The following is a 17,534-nucleotide window of genomic DNA, read 5'->3' on the forward strand; positions in this document are numbered from 1 at the left end:
AAGCTGTTCTACCCTGTATGCACACATGGATTTTTCCTCTCTGAACCCTGTTCACACAGGTTATATACAGATGATCAGGTTTTTAAATACATCAGATAGGGATTGCATACATTAGTTAGGACTGCTCTGATAAGGGTATACCGTGAAGATTGGTAGAGCAGCTTAGTATACATTTTTTGCAAAAAACGTATCAACCAAATACCCTGTTTTTTACATCTTTTACTAGCACTTGCGGATTACTGCAACATTTTTTCAAACTGAGTGTTTTTGGTTTTACTATTCTCTTTTGTGTCTTCAGGTTTCTTGGTGGTGTGTGAACATGATCATACAGACTTGTTCACTGTGCAAGTAGCCCATGTGTTCCTGTTTCCATAATTGTTCTCTTGTGTCTACAAGACTGGGGAGTTCCACCACTCCTCTTGGGCTATCTGCACAAAAGCTGTTCTACCCTGTATGCACACATGGATTTTTCCTCTCTGAACCCTGTTCACACAGGTTATATACAGATGATCAGGTTTTTAAATACATCAGATAGGGATTGCATACATTAGTTAGGACTGCTCTGATAAGGGTATACCGTGAAGATTGGTAGAGCAGCTTAGTATACATTTTTTGCAAAAAACGTATCAACCAAATACCCTGTTTTTTACATCTTTTACTAGCACTTGCGGATTACTGCAACATTTTTTCAAACTGAGTGTTTTTGGTTTTACTATTCTCTTTTGTGTCTTCAGGTTTCTTGGTGGTGTGTGAACATGATCATACAGACTTGTTCACTGTGCAAGTAGCCCATGTGTTCCTGTTTCCATAATTGTTCTCTTGTGTCTACAAGACTGGGGAGTTCCACCACTCCTCTTGGGCTATCTGCACAAAAGCTGTTCTACCCTGTATGCACACATGGATTTTTCCTCTCTGAACCCTGTTCACACAGGTTATATACAGATGATCAGGTTTTTAAATACATCAGATAGGGATTGCATACATTAGTTAGGACTGCTCTGATAAGGGTATACCGTGAAGATTGGTAGAGCAGCTTAGTATACATTTTTTGCAAAAAACGTATCAACCAAATACCCTGTTTTTTACATCTTTTACTAGCACTTGCGGATTACTGCAACATTTTTTCAAACTGAGTGTTTTTGGTTTTACTATTCTCTTTTGTGTCTTCAGGTTTCTTGGTGGTGTGTGAACATGATCATACAGACTTGTTCACTGTGCAAGTAGCCCATGTGTTCCTGTTTCCATAATTGTTCTCTTGTGTCTACAAGACTGGGGAGTTCCACCACTCCTCTTGGGCTATCTGCACAAAAGCTGTTCTACCCTGTATGCACACATGGATTTTTCCTCTCTGAACCCTGTTCACACAGGTTATATACAGATGATCAGGTTTTTAAATACATCAGATAGGGATTGCATACATTAGTTAGGACTGCTCTGATAAGGGTATACCGTGAAGATTGGTAGAGCAGCTTAGTATACATTTTTTGCAAAAAACGTATCAACCAAATACCCTGTTTTTTACATCTTTTACTAGCACTTGCGGATTACTGCAACATTTTTTCAAACTGAGTGTTTTTGGTTTTACTATTCTCTTTTGTGTCTTCAGGTTTCTTGGTGGTGTGTGAACATGATCATACAGACTTGTTCACTGTGCAAGTAGCCCATGTGTTCCTGTTTCCATAATTGTTCTCTTGTGTCTACAAGACTGGGGAGTTCCACCACTCCTCTTGGGCTATCTGCACAAAAGCTGTTCTACCCTGTATGCACACATGGATTTTTCCTCTCTGAACCCTGTTCACACAGGTTATATACAGATGATCAGGTTTTTAAATACATCAGATAGGGATTGCATACATTAGTTAGGACTGCTCTGATAAGGGTATACCGTGAAGATTGGTAGAGCAGCTTAGTATACATTTTTTGCAAAAAACGTATCAACCAAATACCCTGTTTTTTACATCTTTTACTAGCACTTGCGGATTACTGCAACATTTTTTCAAACTGAGTGTTTTTGGTTTTACTATTCTCTTTTGTGTCTTCAGGTTTCTTGGTGGTGTGTGAACATGATCATACAGACTTGTTCACTGTGCAAGTAGCCCATGTGTTCCTGTTTCCATAATTGTTCTCTTGTGTCTACAAGACTGGGGAGTTCCACCACTCCTCTTGGGCTATCTGCACAAAAGCTGTTCTACCCTGTATGCACACATGGATTTTTCCTCTCTGAACCCTGTTCACACAGGTTATATACAGATGATCAGGTTTTTAAATACATCAGATAGGGATTGCATACATTAGTTAGGACTGCTCTGATAAGGGTATACCGTGAAGATTGGTAGAGCAGCTTAGTATACATTTTTTGCAAAAAACGTATCAACCAAATACCCTGTTTTTTACATCTTTTACTAGCACTTGCGGATTACTGCAACATTTTTTCAAACTGAGTGTTTTTGGTTTTACTATTCTCTTTTGTGTCTTCAGGTTTCTTGGTGGTGTGTGAACATGATCATACAGACTTGTTCACTGTGCAAGTAGCCCATGTGTTCCTGTTTTCACAGGTAGAGATGGAAGCAAGAGGTAGTTACAAAAATACTTCTCTGCAAGGTTTAAATTGGTGGGGGCATTATAAAATGTAGTAGACAACCTCTTGAAAGGAGTTATCTTAAAGTCCCCACATATCCCGTTTTACCTCCACATATCCTGTTTTAGAGCATAGCCAGGGCCATAGTTGCCACTAGGCACTTGAGGGCACGTGCCTAGGGTGACAGGATGCGGGGGGCCGCACCTGAGCAAGGTTTTTTTTTAGAGTCCAGAATCGGCCCGCCCACCTAACCTCAGTCTTCTGGGCTGCTGCGGGGGTCTCGGATCCCCAGGCCCCGGAGCTTTCTGAGAGCTGCGCACGGCCTTCTTACCTTGACAGCTGCGCAGCTCCGACTCCCTCCGCCGTCCCTGGACTTCTGGTCAGGTGTCGGCGCATACGCGATGACGTCATCATGTACAAGCCGAAATGTAGGAGTACAATGTGACTAGAAGAGGAGCTATGCCTGCTGGGGATAGCGTATGAGGAAAGTATGAAAAATGTTTTTTTTTCTTTCTACAATGAATTAAATGGATGAGGTGGGGGTCTGCACATGATGGAAGGGGGTCTGCACATGATGGAAGAGGGTCTGCACATGATGGAAGAGGGTCTGTACATGATGAAGGGGGGGTCAGCACATGATGAAAGGAGGGGGTCTGCACATGATGAAAGGGGGGTCTGTACATGATGAAAGGGGGGTTCTGCACATGATCAAGGGGGTCTGCATATGATGAAAGGGGGGTCTGCACATGATGAAAGGGGGATTCTGCATATGATGAAAGGGGGGCTCTGCACATGATGAAAGGGAGGATCTGCATATGATGAAAGGGGGAATCTGCACATGATGAAAGGGGGATCTGCATACGATGAAAGGCGGTGTTCTGCACATGATGAAATGGGGATCTGCACATAATGAAAGGGGGGATCTGCATATGATGAAAGGAGGAATCTGCACATGATGAAAGGGGGAGTTCTGCACATGATGAAAGTGGGGATCTGCATATGATGAAAGTGGGAATCTGCACATGATGAAAGGGGGAGTTCTGCACATGATGAAATGGGGATCTGCATATGATGAAAGGGGGAATCTGCACATGATGAAAGGGGGGATCTGCACATAATGAAAGGTGGGTCTACACATGATGAAAGGGGATCTGCACATAATGAAATGGGGGATCTGCACATAATGAAAGGGGGGATCTGCATATGATGAAAGGGGGAATCTGCACATGATGAAAGGGGGAGTTCTGCACATGATGAAAGTGGGGGTTCTGCACATGATGAAAGGGGGATCTGCATACGATGAAAGGGGGTGTTCTGCACATGATGAAATGGGGATCTGCATATGATGAAAGGGGGAATCTGTACACGATGAAAGGGGGGATCTGCACATAATGAAAGGTGGGTCTGCACATGATGAAAGGGGGGGTCTGCACATGATGAAAAGGGATATGCACATTATGAAAGAGGGTGCAGCAAATGAAGGATGGGGGCTTCAAATGATGATGGAAGGGGCCTGCAAATGACGGAGAGGGGGCTGTAATTTGCAAATGATGGAGTGGGGCTTCAAATGATGGAGGGGGGGCTGAAAATGATGGAGGGGCTGCAAATGATGATGTGAGGGAGGGGAAGGGACTGCAAATGAACGGAAGGGGACTGCACATGATGAATTGAAGGGGAAGGGGGACTGCAAATGATGATTTGAGGAGAAGGGAGACTGCAAATGATGAAGTAAGGGGGAAGGGGGACTGCAAATGATGAAGTGAGGGGGAGGAGGACAGCAAATGATGAGGTGAGGGACAGCAATTGAATTGAAGGTGGGGACAGGGAAAGCAAATGATGACCTAGGAAAGAGCAAATAATGATGAATGATAAGGGTGGTGGGAGTAAATGATGTTTTGAATGTGGGGGGGAGCAGTTGATAATGAATAGAGGATGGGGGTGGTAGAGAGAGAAGACATGACAATGAATTGGGGCAGAAGGGGCATGTAAATATAATGAATAAGGGGAGCCGGAGGCACATAGTGGGGGGCGTTGAGAATGCAGTGACTGGTAATGAAATGGGGGAAAGAGAACAAGGGCTAATTAATGTATATGTTTATTATGTGGGGAAAATGGCTATTTATTGTTGGTGGGGGCACAGTGGTGGATTAATAATAACTAATTCTATATTAATGGTGGGTGCATGTCTGTATTCAGATGTGTAGTGTAGAAGAAAGGGAAAAGCGAGGAATGTGCTCTGGACACAGGGCTCTAGGTAACTGTTATTTTATGCAAAGATGAAGGACTTCAGCTAGAGACGTCACTGGTGAGTCAGTGTGCTACCTGTACACTGACACTATACACTCTATTACCTGTTCACTGTACACTATATACAGAGATCCTGTATTTAATGTCACTGATCACTGTATTACCTATACACTGACACTACAGTTATATGAAAAAGTTTGGGCACCCCTATTAATCTTAAGCTTAATGTTTTATAAAAATTGGGTTTTTTTGCAACAGCTATTTCAGTTTGATACATCTAATAACTGTTGGGCACAGTAATGTTTCTGCCTTGAAATGAGGTTTATTGTACTAACAGAAAATGTGCAATCTGCATTCAAACAAAATTTGACAGGTGCATAAGTATGGGCATCCCACCAGAAAAGTGACATTAATATTTAGTAGATCCTCCTTTTGCAAAAATAACCGCCTCAAGTCGCTTCCTGTAGCTTTTAATGAGTTCCTGGATCCTGGAGGAAGGTATTTTTGACCATTCCTCTTTACAAAACAATTCCAGTTCAGTTAAGTTTGATGGTCGCCGAGCATGGATAGCCCTCTTCAAATCATCCCACAGATGTTCAATGATATTCAGGTCTGGGGACTGGGATGGCCATTCCAGAACAGTGTAATTGTTCCTCTGCATGAATGCCTGAGTACATTTGGAGCAGTGTTTTGGATCATTGTCTTGCTGAAAGATCCATCCCCTGCGTAACTTCAACTTTGTCACTGATTCATGAACATTATTGTCAAGAATCTGCTGATACTGAGGAATCCATGCGTCCCTCAACTTTAATAAGATTCCCAGTGCCGGCATTGGCCACACAGCCCCAAAGCATGATGGAACCTCCACCAAATTTTACTGTGGGTAGCAAGTGTTTTTCTTGGAATGCTGTGTTTTTTGGCCGCCATGCATAACGCCTTTTTGTATGACCAAACAACTCAATCTTGGTTTCATCAGTCCACAGGACCTTCTTCCAAAAAGAAATTGGCTTCTCCAAATGTGCTTCTGCATACCTCAGCCGACTCTGTTTGTGGCGTGCTTGCAGAAACGGCTTCTTTCGCATCACTCTCCCATACAGCTTCTCCTTGTGCAAAGTGCGTTGTATAGTTGACCGATGCACAGTGACACCATCTGCAGCAAGTTGATGCTGCAGCTCTCTGGAGGTGGTCAGAGGATTGTCCTTGACTGATCTCACCATTCCTTTCTGATGTTTTTCTTGACCTGCCACTTCTGGCCTTAACAAGAACTGTACCTGTGTTCTTCCATTTCCTTACTATGTTACTCGCAGTGGAAATTGACAGGTTAAATCTCTGAGACAGCTTTTTGCATCCTTCCCCTGAACAACTATGTTGAATAATCTTTGTTTTCAGATCATTAGACAGTTGTTTTGAGGAGCCCATGATGCCACTCTTCAGAGGAGATTCAAACAGGAGAACAACTTGCAAGTGGCCACTTTAAGTAGCTTTTCTCATGATTGCATACACTTGGCTATGAAGTTCAAAGCTCAATGAGGTTAGAAAACCAGAAAAAAGTGCTTTAGTAAGTCAGTAAAAAGTAGGTAGGAGTTTTTAAAACAAGAAAATGATAAGGGTGCTCATACTTATGCACCTGTCAAATTTTGTTTGAATGCAGATTGCACATTTTCTGTTAGTACAATAAACCTCATTTCAAGGCAGAAACATTACTACGTCCAACAGTTATTAGATATATGAAACTGAAATAGCTGTTGCAAAAAAAAAACAATTTTTATAAAACATTAAGCTTAAGATTAATAGGGGTGCCCAAATTTTTTCATATAACTATATAAAGAGCTTCTGTGTATAATGTCACCAGTGATCACTGTGTTATCTGTACACTGACACTGTATACAGATCTACTGTGTATAATGTTACCAGTGATCACTGTATTATTTGTACACTGAATTATATACAGAACTGTGTATAATGGCATTAGTGTTGTGTTGTTTTTTTTTTATTAATGATCGGTATTGTAGTATTCGGTCACTATGTGGTGGTAGTATGTCATCTGGTTATGGCATGGCGGTATTTCTCCCTGTATGTGTTATTATCTGGTCACTATGTGATGGTAACATGTGATCTGGTCATGTTATGGAGGTATTTGTTCCTTGTATGTGGTATATTCCATCACTATGTGGTGGTAATATGTCGTTATTGCTCTATATTATTGTTAATTTTGATTATTTATTTTCACCACATTTTTGAAGATAAGCAAGGTTAACAAGAAAGTTTACAATTGCACTAGTTCTTGTTGTATATTAATATTATTGTTATTTACTGTTAATTGCTATTGCTATTTGGACAACCCCTTCTCATTCCCCAGTTTTGCTCCCATTAAAAGGTTAAATGCTTATGCTGACCCCTTGAGTTGGCTGCTGGATCTGCTGCGAATGGCAAAAATCGCTGATGTAAAAGTAGCCCAAGTCACTGCTGGCAATGTCTGCACTAGTCACACTCACCAATGGGGGAGGCAGCACTAAAAGTACCTAGAGCAGCATAAACTCTAAATATGGCTCTGAGCATAGCTCACCATTTCTGAGATCAAAAGGAAAGCTATTCTGACTGACTCAAGCCATCTAATACCAGATTTTTCTAAAGGTTATGTCTGAAGAGACAATTAATTTAATGTTAAGGTAAATAATAAAATAACATAAAAACTCAGACACAGAACACATTACCTGGCCATATATGAAAAATATTCCACTTTCTTTTATTAACATTTTAGTTTGGCTTTCTTCAATAGCAGTTCCCAGCTTAAAACTTAGAATCCAAGGTATTAAAGTATTGTCACCTAAAATGTAATGAAAAAAACCACCATGTGATGTATGTGCTTCATTTACTAAGGTTTAGGACAGTGCTCTGTGTATTTTTTTTCACATTGAAATGTATCTTCCTACCTGTCCAAGATAGACCACTCAACACATTATTAAATGAGATAATGTAATAAATATAATTTCAATATCAATGAAAACATTTCAATATGTGCCAGTTAGCGTCCATTGACTAAAGCTCTTTTTGTCACCTTTATTTTCTCCCCCCGCCCCCCCAAGCCTTTTTCACCTTTATCATCAGGCCAAATTTTACAATTTTGTTAAATAGTTAATAAGTAACATTTCCCACATGTCTACTTTACGCCAGCACAATTTTGGAAACATATTTTTTGTTAGGAAGTTGTAACAAGTTGTTCACATTGCGTTAATGGGTTAACGCTAGTGGACTCCGTTACATGGCGAAATTGTTCCAATTAACGCCATGCAACGGAGCTGTTAGCGCACCCATTGATGGCAATATGCTAACAAATCTCTAGCGCATGCCATTTTCGGCACGCCCTAGTGATGTCCCATCAGTTTCGGTATCTGCGCTAGCGGGATCAGCAAACGCGATCCCTTTTGGGACATTGCGTTAGCGCAGTCCGTAGCACTATGTGCTAAACAGACTGTCCTAACGCAATGTGAACCTAGCCTAAGGGTTAACAGTTGACCAGCAAGTTCTCATTTTTACAACAAAATTTACTAAAAATGTTTAGGAACTATATCACATTTGAAGTGACTTTAAAGGTCCCATATGATAAAAAATACCCAAAAAGTGACAACATCCTAAAAACTGCACCTATCAATGTGCTCAAAACAACATTCTAGAAGGTGCTTCACAGGAATTAATGGAAAGTGGAAGGAAAAAACATTTAACTTTTTTTCACAAAAAAATTAATTTAGGGCTAAATTTGTTTATTTTCACATGGGTAACATGAGAAAATGGACCCCACAATTTGTTCTGAAATTCCTCCTGAGCACACAGATACTACATATGTGAGGGAAAGCTACTGTTTTTGACTCACAGCAGTGTTCGGAAGGGAAGGATCACCATTTGACTTTTTGAGCACAAAATTGGCTGGAATCATTAGCAGAGGCCATGTTGCATTTGGAGAACCCCAGATGTGCCTAAACAGTGGAAACATCCCACAAGTGAACTCATAAACTAGACCCCTCAAGGAATGTATCTAGATGTGTGATGAGCACCTTGAACCTCCAGACACTTCAAAGAAGTTTATAATGTTGAGCTGTGAAAATAAAAAATCACATTTTTTCCATAAAAATGTTCTTTTAGCCAAATTTTCTTTCAGGATAACAGGGTAACAGGAGAAAATGGAACCCAAAATATGTTGTGTAATTTCTCTTGATTACGCATATACTCCATAAGTTGGCAACAACTGCTGTTTGGGTGCAAGGCAGGGCACGGAAAGGAAGGAGTGACGTTTTGGAACTCAAACTTTGAAAGGTCTGTGGATGTCATGTGGCATTCGAAGACCTCCTGATGTGCCTAAACAGTAGAAGCCCCCCACAAGTGACCCTATTTGAGAAACTAGACATATCAAGAAATTTATCTAGATGTGTGTCAGCATCTTGAACCCACAGGTGCTTCACAAAATTTTACAACGTTGATCTGTGAAAATGAAAAAAAAATATTTTCTCCACAATATTGTTGTTTTAACCCTAATTTTTTTCATTTTCACAAATATAGCAGGAGAAAATGGACCCCAAAATTTGTGGTGCAATTTTTCCTGAGTTCACTGATAACCCATATGTGGTCAATAATGAGGCGCAGTGCAAAAAACATTTTGCTGGAATGGTTTGAGGATGCCATGTCACATTGGCAGAGTCCCTAGAGTGCCAGAACAGCAAAAACCCCACATAAGTGACAACATTTTAAAAACTACACTCTCAATTAATTCATCTAGGGGTGCCACAGAGAATTTTATACCATTGGGCAGTAAAGAAAGAATAATTGCATTTTTACCACTAAAATGTTGTTTTAGCCCTAAGTTTTTAATTTTCCTAAAGGCTAGTAAGAAAAATGGACCTCAGTTTGCTGTCAAAAATTTCTCCTGAGTAAGCCAAAACCTTGCATGTAATCGGGAAATACTTTTCAGGCATAGTGCAAAGCTCAGAAGGGAAGGATTGCCATATTATAGTGCAGATTTTACTGTTATGGTTTGCTGGTGTCATGATCCACTGGGAGAGCCCCTGAGGTGCCAGAACAGCAGAACCCCCATAAGTGATCCCATTTTGCAAACTACACCTCTTAATTAACGCATTGAGGGGTGCAGTGATCATATTGACACCACAAGTGTGTCACAGAATTTTACACAATTGGGCAGTGAAGAAAAAATGATTACATTTTTACCATTACAATTTTGTTGTAGACCCAGATTTTACATTTTAACACAGGAAAAAAAAGGGTAAAATTGGCACCAAAATTATATTCCACAATTTCTGCTCAATGTACTGTATAAATACCCATATGTGGCTGTAGAGTACTGCTTAGCCACACGGCGAGACTCTGTCAGAAGGGACAGAGCGTTGCTTGCCTCCTGGAGCTCAGAGTTACCTAGAATCATTTGCAGACTCCACATACAGAACCGCTAAGTGGTAGAAGAGCAGAAACCCCCTCAAGTGATCGCATTTTGGAAATTATATCCCTTTGGCAACTATCTACAGATGTAGTGATGATTTTGACTCCATTGGTGTTTTCCAGAAACAAGTAGCAGTGGATGTTGCTAAGTGAAAATTGCAAATTGCTATTGTAGTGCCCAGTACGTTGGAGTGACCAGTATGCTGAAGTTCCCAGTTGTTGTGACATGAACTCGTAAATTAGGTGGGCTCTCATCGCTACAGAAATGCTAAACATGTGGATGCTAAATGTGGATTAGGCACATTATGGGGCTCAAAATGGAGGGGGGCATTTGGATTTTTGAGCACAGAATTTTCTGAATTTCTTTTGGGGGTTGCAAATTGTCTCTTCAGAGAGGAAGAGGACTAGAACTCTAGTGCCACCTATTGGAAGTAGCAATACTAACAGTCAATGTCGACCCTTTAACAAGCCTTGTCACATAACTTAGGATAAAAGCCAAACCAGAATCTCAATTTGCACACACTGTTTCTGGGTACTGCCCCTCGTCGGTGCAAAGTGGAGATCTGATTTTTGGGGTTGAAAAGCCATTTTGCTTTTCCAGAGCCTTTGTACTATTAGTAATGTGCAAGACCCCTATGTTTCTCATAACAGATGATGGATCTCAGTAGGGACTTTTTTTGTGGATTGATTTGAAGCTTTTGTTTGGTACATTTTACATAACATTTAGATCACATTTATGCTGCGCTCTACACTGAGCACTTACTTTTGGGTTTCCATCTAAATCTGCAAGAGATCCATTCACGATAATGAGGCAGCAGCGTAAGGCTGTGTGCACACATTCAGGATTTTTCATGGTTTTTCGCTATAAAAAAGCGATAAAACCGTGAAAGAAACGCATACATTAAGCATCCTATTATTAGAATGCAATCCGCAATTTTTGTGCACATATTGCGTTTTTTTCCGAGGGGGAATCACATTTCGAAAAAAAACACAGCATGTTCATTCTTTTCACATAGGAATGCATTGATCTGCTTACTTTCCGCATGGGGCTGTGCCCACCATGCGGGAAGTAAGCAGATCATGTGCGGTTGGTACCCAGGGTGGAGGAGAGGAGACTCTCCTCCAGGCCCTGGGAACCATATAATTGTTAAAAAAAAAGAATTAAAATAAAAATCGTGATATTCTCACCTTCCGGCGTCCCCGGCAGTCTTTCCGCTCCTTGCGATGCTCCCATTCCCAATAATGCCATTGGGTCATTGCTGCGAGGCATTACTGGGAACGGGCGCATCGCGAGGAGCTGGAAGCCTGCGGGGGACGCTGGAAGGTAAGAATATCAAGATTTTTGATTTTTTAAAATTATTTTTAGCATTATATCTTTTTACTATTGATGCTGCATAAGCAGCATCAATAGTAAAAAGTTGGTTACTCTTGTCAAAAACTATGTTTGAACCAACCTGTCAATCAGTTTTCGCTAATTATGCTTGCAAAACGCTAGTGTTTAGCGGGAATATGCATGCCAATTCCGCATGCGATATACCCGCGGCAGGAGTTGCGGAATTGTGGCAGAAATTTCAACGGCAATTCTGCAACGTGTGCACTTATCCTAACTCTGGACTCTGTCTGGCCTCTGTTCAGCGTTATCCTTCTTTTCAGAAGTGCACAAAACTATGGCGGGCCGTACTTTTATGCAAACCTAAAAAGATGGACACCACCGGATCACCGGCCATACGGCGTCCACAGTGACTCAATCTGCCTCATCAAAAGGAATCTTCTGTCAGGGGTTCCTCTGCCTGAATCGGATATTTTACAGATTTACACGGAAACCCCGGTGTAAGCGTTCAGCGCAGATCGCAGGATAAATGTGAGCCGAACCTTACTGCGATATTTGGAAGGCAGAATTAAAAAATCAACAGCAGGTCAAGAATTGGTTTATTTATTTTTAATGCTGTTCTTCGAGTAATATAAGTGATTCAATGATTTTATTCTTCGACTGGGGGTTGAGGAAGGGACGGATTGTGGAAATATTTTTGAGTTGGAGGCGGCAGGAGGTGATGAGGGGTTTACCGTGTGGTTTGAAGGACAAAGTAGAGTCAAGGGTTACTCCGAGCCAGCAGACTTCAGGTATAGGGGAAAGTGTGATGTAATTTATTATGATAGATAGATCAGGTAAAAAAGATAGGTGAGATGGAGGAAAGATGATGAGCTCAGTTTTGTCTATGTTGAGCTTTTGCAAGTGAGAGAAGAAGGAGGAAATGGCGGATAGATACTATGGGATATAGGACAGCACAGAGGTGACATCTGGGCCAGAAAGGTTGTGTCTTCAGTCCAAAAGGTATAGATGAAGAAGAATAGGGGTCCCAAGACAGAGCCTTAAGGGACTTTGACAAAGAGAGGATGGGATGAAAAGATAGTGGGGGAGACGTTAAATGTGCGGTTTGAGAGGTATGAGAAGATTAAGGAGAGGTCAAGGTCTTCCAAACCGAGGGAAGACAGGATCTGTACTAGGAGGGTATGGCCGACTGTGTTGAAGGCAGAAGACTAGAAATGAGTGAGCACTAAAATGCTTGGGTGCTCATTGCTCAAACCTAGCAATTCTGAATACTCACATGCTCATTTCAAGTAACGAGTATAATGGGAGTCAATGGGAAAGCTGAGCTTTTTTCTGGATGGGAAATGTGCTGAATGGAAGGAGAACAACATGGGGAAGGCCATTGGAAGTTTAGCTTCTGAGAACAATGGTGTCAAACTTGTACGCCACTTTAAGGGGTGACTATAAAAAATTACAAACCGATGAGAATTTGCATTTTACAGGAAAAAATGTTAAGAAACATTTGTTCCTGTAAAATGACTTGTATATAAGGAAAATGTAAAAAGGATTTAAAAAAATATATTTTAAGAAAACCTAAATTTAATTTTTTAAAATTAAAAAATAGGAAATTTCAGTTTAATTTATAAAGGAAGCAAAAACTGCCAAAAATTAGGGACTCAGATACACTGGTATTAGACATAAAGAAGGGTGTTAGGGCTAGTGGAACGCACCAAATAATTAGAGAAAAGGAATAAGGTGCGTTCGCAGCCCGGGGTCCACCGTGCAGAGATGGTACCTGCTGCTAAGCAATGATGGACTATATGGCGGTACAATGAGGATACACACGAGTTAGCTTCACCCTGTGTGAAAGAAGCAAACCCTGTTGCGTCACTGGGCCGCAGTACCGCACGTAAAAAAACTAATAATTTAATAGCACGAGAGTGCGAGCTGTGCCGTACTGGCGGATGCCACTAACCACCCAGACTTGGGCTAAAGAAGCACTCTAATGGTGCGTGGCGCCGTACTGGCTGTCACAGCAGTAGACACTGTTTCGTGTGTTAACGCTGTGAGTTCAGCCGGGCGCTAGATAGCAGCCATACACCTTACGCGAACAGTCATACACAAGGGATTGGTTTTTTAAGGAACGACTTGCACTCATCAACACACACACGATTACAAATGTATACTAGCGCATTGCTGTGCGGCCATGCAAACCTTTTATAGCTGCAGCATCTACAGGACCTTCCCAGAAGGACCAATGGGAGGCTGCCACAGAAGATAAGCACCTTCAGGACCTTCCTGGAGGACCAATGGGATCTGCTGCAGTATCTGAGCATGAGACCCTCGATCTCCAACGGGAGATCTTGCCCTGGGCATGCTCAGAAGGGGAAAAGCAGGACTTAGTCCCAAAAGCGTCTGCTCGCCGCTGCCCAGCGCTGGCTTCAATGGCAGAAGCAGGAAAAGCAACAGTAACCCTTTGCACAGAGTGAGACTGAGCAAGATGCTGGGACCGATATCTCTGCTGAGCAGGCTCCACTGCGGCTGATGCAGAATGAGAGACTGCAGCAGACATGGTTTGAGATTCCCCCTGTGCAGCGGCAGGAACTTGACTCCTAACATTACCCCCCTTTGGGCCTCGCTACGCTCAAAGGCTGCAATGGGCAGTGGAGCCTGAATGTGCTCTACAGGTTCCCAGGTTCTGTCCTCAGGGCCATGGCCCTTCCAGTCCACCAGATAGTATTTTTTGGCACGTACTACCTTGCACTCCACGATAGCATTCACCTCGTACTCATCCATGGATGAACCCGATGTCCCGGCAGATGACTCAGAAAACCGGGACATATAGATGGGCTTTAAGAGGGAAACGTGGAAGGTGTCGGTGATACCAAGGAGCGGAGGAAAAGCCAAACGGTAGACCACAGGGTTAACCTGTTCCAGAACCTTAAAAGGACCAATGTAGCGAGGTGCAAACATAGTGGACTCAACTCGCAGCCTGATGTTACGGGCAGAGAGCCACACTAAGTCGCCAGGAGCGAAGGTCAGAGCGGGGCACCGGTGAGCATTGGCAGAAACCCTCAATCTCTCCTTGGAAGCCCGAATGGCATCCTGTGTGTGGTCCCAAATGTCACGTGCCTCCACTGCCCAGTCTGCCACCCTGGAATCAGTGGATGACACAGGCATGGGCACAGGCGGATGCTGGCCGTAATTAAGGAGAAAAGGAGTCGGCTACGGTGTTGTTCAGAGCAAATTCTGCCCAAGGTAGCAAAGATGCCCAGTCATCCTGCCTAGCAGAGACAAAATGTCACAAATGTCACCAGAGTCTGGTTGGCTCTCTCTACCAACCAATTCGTCTCGGGATGATATGCAGAGGAGAGTTTTAGTTCTATGCTGAGTAAACGACAGGGCTCTCTCCAAAACCGAGACGTCAACTGGGGACCCCGGTCACTGACAATTTTATCAGGCATGCCATGTAAATGGAAAATATGTTTAATGAACAACGCCGCCAAGGCCCGTGCAGAAGGTACCCATGGAAGCGGCACCAAGTGCACCATCTTAGAGAAATGATCAGTGACAACCCAGATAACGGTGCAATTACGAGACTTGGGCAAGCCCACCACGAAGTCCATCCCGACCATCTCCCAGGGCCTGTCTGCCACCGGTAGGGGGTAAAGTTGCCCAGCAGGCCGTTGCCGAGGAGACCGATTCTTGGCGCAGGAGACACACGCCCGAATATAGTCCCCGACATCACGGGCCATATGCGGCCACCAGTACGTCCTCGCCAAAAGCTCAGATGTCCTCTTGTTCCCAAAATGTCCACCCACCCTGGATCAGTGAGCCCAAGAGAGAAGCTCCGGTCGCAAATTAGATGGAACGAAAGTCTTGTCTGGGGGCACAGACTCTAGCAAAACCGGAGCTACAATAAGCCGAGGCTCCTCCTCCTCAGATGACACTACGGAGCGAGAGAGAGCGTCGGCACGAATGTTCTTCTCCCCAGAGAGAAAATGAAGAGTAAAATGGAACCGGGAGAAGAACAGGGACAATCTAGCCTGGCGAGAATTCAGCCGCTGGACCATCTATAAATACACCAAGTTCTTGTGGTCTGTGAACATTTGGAAGGGAAAGCGAGCTCCCTCCAAGAGGTGTCTCCACTCTGAGAAAGCCACCTTCATGGCTAGCAACTCCCTGTCCCTGATGGAATAATTCCTCTCTGCTGGTGAAAAGGTCTTGGAGAAGAAGAAGCACGGATACTTCCGACCTTGAGCATCCTTTTGGAAGAGGACTGCTCCAGCACCAACGGATGAGGCATCCACCTCCATAATAAATGGATTATCTACATCGGGGCAATGTAGCATGGGAGCGCTAGCAAAGTGTGATTTAATCAAGAAAACGGCCTTAGAGACCTCCTCCGACCACAACTTAGGATTTGCTCCCTTCTTGGTGAGAGCAACCAAGGGAGCTACCAAAGTTGAGAAGTGTGGGATGAACTGGCGATAGTAATTAATGAAGCCCATAAAGCGCTGCACCACTTTAAGAGAATGGGGTTCTTGCCAGTCCATCACAGCCTGTAGCTTGGCAGGATCCATAGCCAATCCCTGGGCATAGATGATATAGCCAAGAAAAGGCAAGGACTCCTGCTCAAACACACACTTCTCCAACTTGGCGTAGAGGGAGTTTGCCCGTAAGAGGTCAAAAACTTTGCGAGCATCTCTCCGATGGGAGTCAATATCTGGAGAGTAGATGAGAATATCATCCAGATAGACTACGACCGAGGTGGTGAGCATCTCCCAGAAGATGTCGTTCACAAAGTCTTGGAAAACGGCTGGGGCATTACAGAGCCCGAAGGGCATCACCAGATATTCATACTGCCCATCCCTGGTGTTAAAAGCCGTCTTCCATTCGTCCCCCTCACGGATGCGAATCAGGTTGTAAGCACCCCGCAGATCTAACTTAGTAAATACCCTTGCTCCCCGTAGCCTATCAAAAAGCTCAGATATCAGGGGTAGTGGGTATTTATTCTTAACGGTGATGGCGTTAAGACCCCTGTAGTATATGCATGGACGTAGTTCTCCATTCTTCTTCTGAACGAAGAAGAAGCCAGCCCCTGCAGGTGACACTGACTTCCTAATGAATCCTCTTGCCAGATTCTCTTGAACGTACTGGGACATTGCCTCCGTCTCCAGGAGAGATAACGGATAGACTCGACCCCGGGGAGGCTCTGCACCAGGCAAGAGGTCAATAGGACAGTCATAGGGGCGGTGAGGAGGAAGGGTCTCCGCAGCCCTTTTGGAGAACATGTCCGCATAGGACCAATAGTGCTTGGGGAGAGAGGAAAGATCTGCGGGTACCTCTGTAGAAGTAACCTGAATGCACTCCCTCTGACATCTACCCTCACATGATTTACTCCATCCCAAAATTTTCCCTGAGGACCACTCTATATGAGGAGAATGATAGCGAAGCCATGGAATCCCCAACAGGACCTCATCAATTCCCTCAGGAATGACTAATAGGGAGATAATCTCCTGATGTGATGGAGACATAGATAGAGTGAATGGAATGGTCTGATGTGTAATCTGTGAGGGTAGTGTCAACCCATTTACCACTCGTACGGTGAAAGCAAATGACATGAAATTGCCTTCCGCCCCGGAGTCCAGGCAAAGCTCTACCATAAGAGTGGATGGGCCTATGGTTATTGCCCCTTCAAGGACAATTTAGAGGAAAATGTCTCCATGTCTAGTGTACCTCCTCCAACTACCACTAAACGCCGACGTTCCCCCGACCGCTGAGAACACTTGGAGGCAAGATGTCCTGACTGCCGGCAAACATGACAGACCATAGGTGCACGAGCGGACCAGGACTTAGATCCCGCACGCAATGCCTCTATGGCCTCATGTGACTCGGACTCCTGGACCGGAGATTCCTGAGGTTTGGCGAAGGTGGGAGCCAGCCGAAACCTCT

At 43.4% G+C, this 17,534-nt stretch overlaps 1 protein-coding gene across 1 annotated transcript in view; it reads right to left on the reverse strand.

Annotated features, from left to right (window-relative positions):
• The window catches only part of TNFSF13B (TNF superfamily member 13b), a 254,656-nt gene that overhangs the window by 27,160 nt on the left and 209,962 nt on the right, over positions 1–17,534 (reverse strand). Inside the window, 1 exon segment of the mRNA XM_069757934.1 lies at positions 7,540–7,652. Coding sequence (XP_069614035.1) covers positions 7,540–7,652 — 113 coding nt within the window.

Source organism: Ranitomeya imitator, chromosome 3, assembly GCF_032444005.1.
Source record: "Ranitomeya imitator isolate aRanImi1 chromosome 3, aRanImi1.pri, whole genome shotgun sequence".
NCBI lineage: Eukaryota > Metazoa > Chordata > Amphibia > Anura > Dendrobatidae > Ranitomeya > Ranitomeya imitator.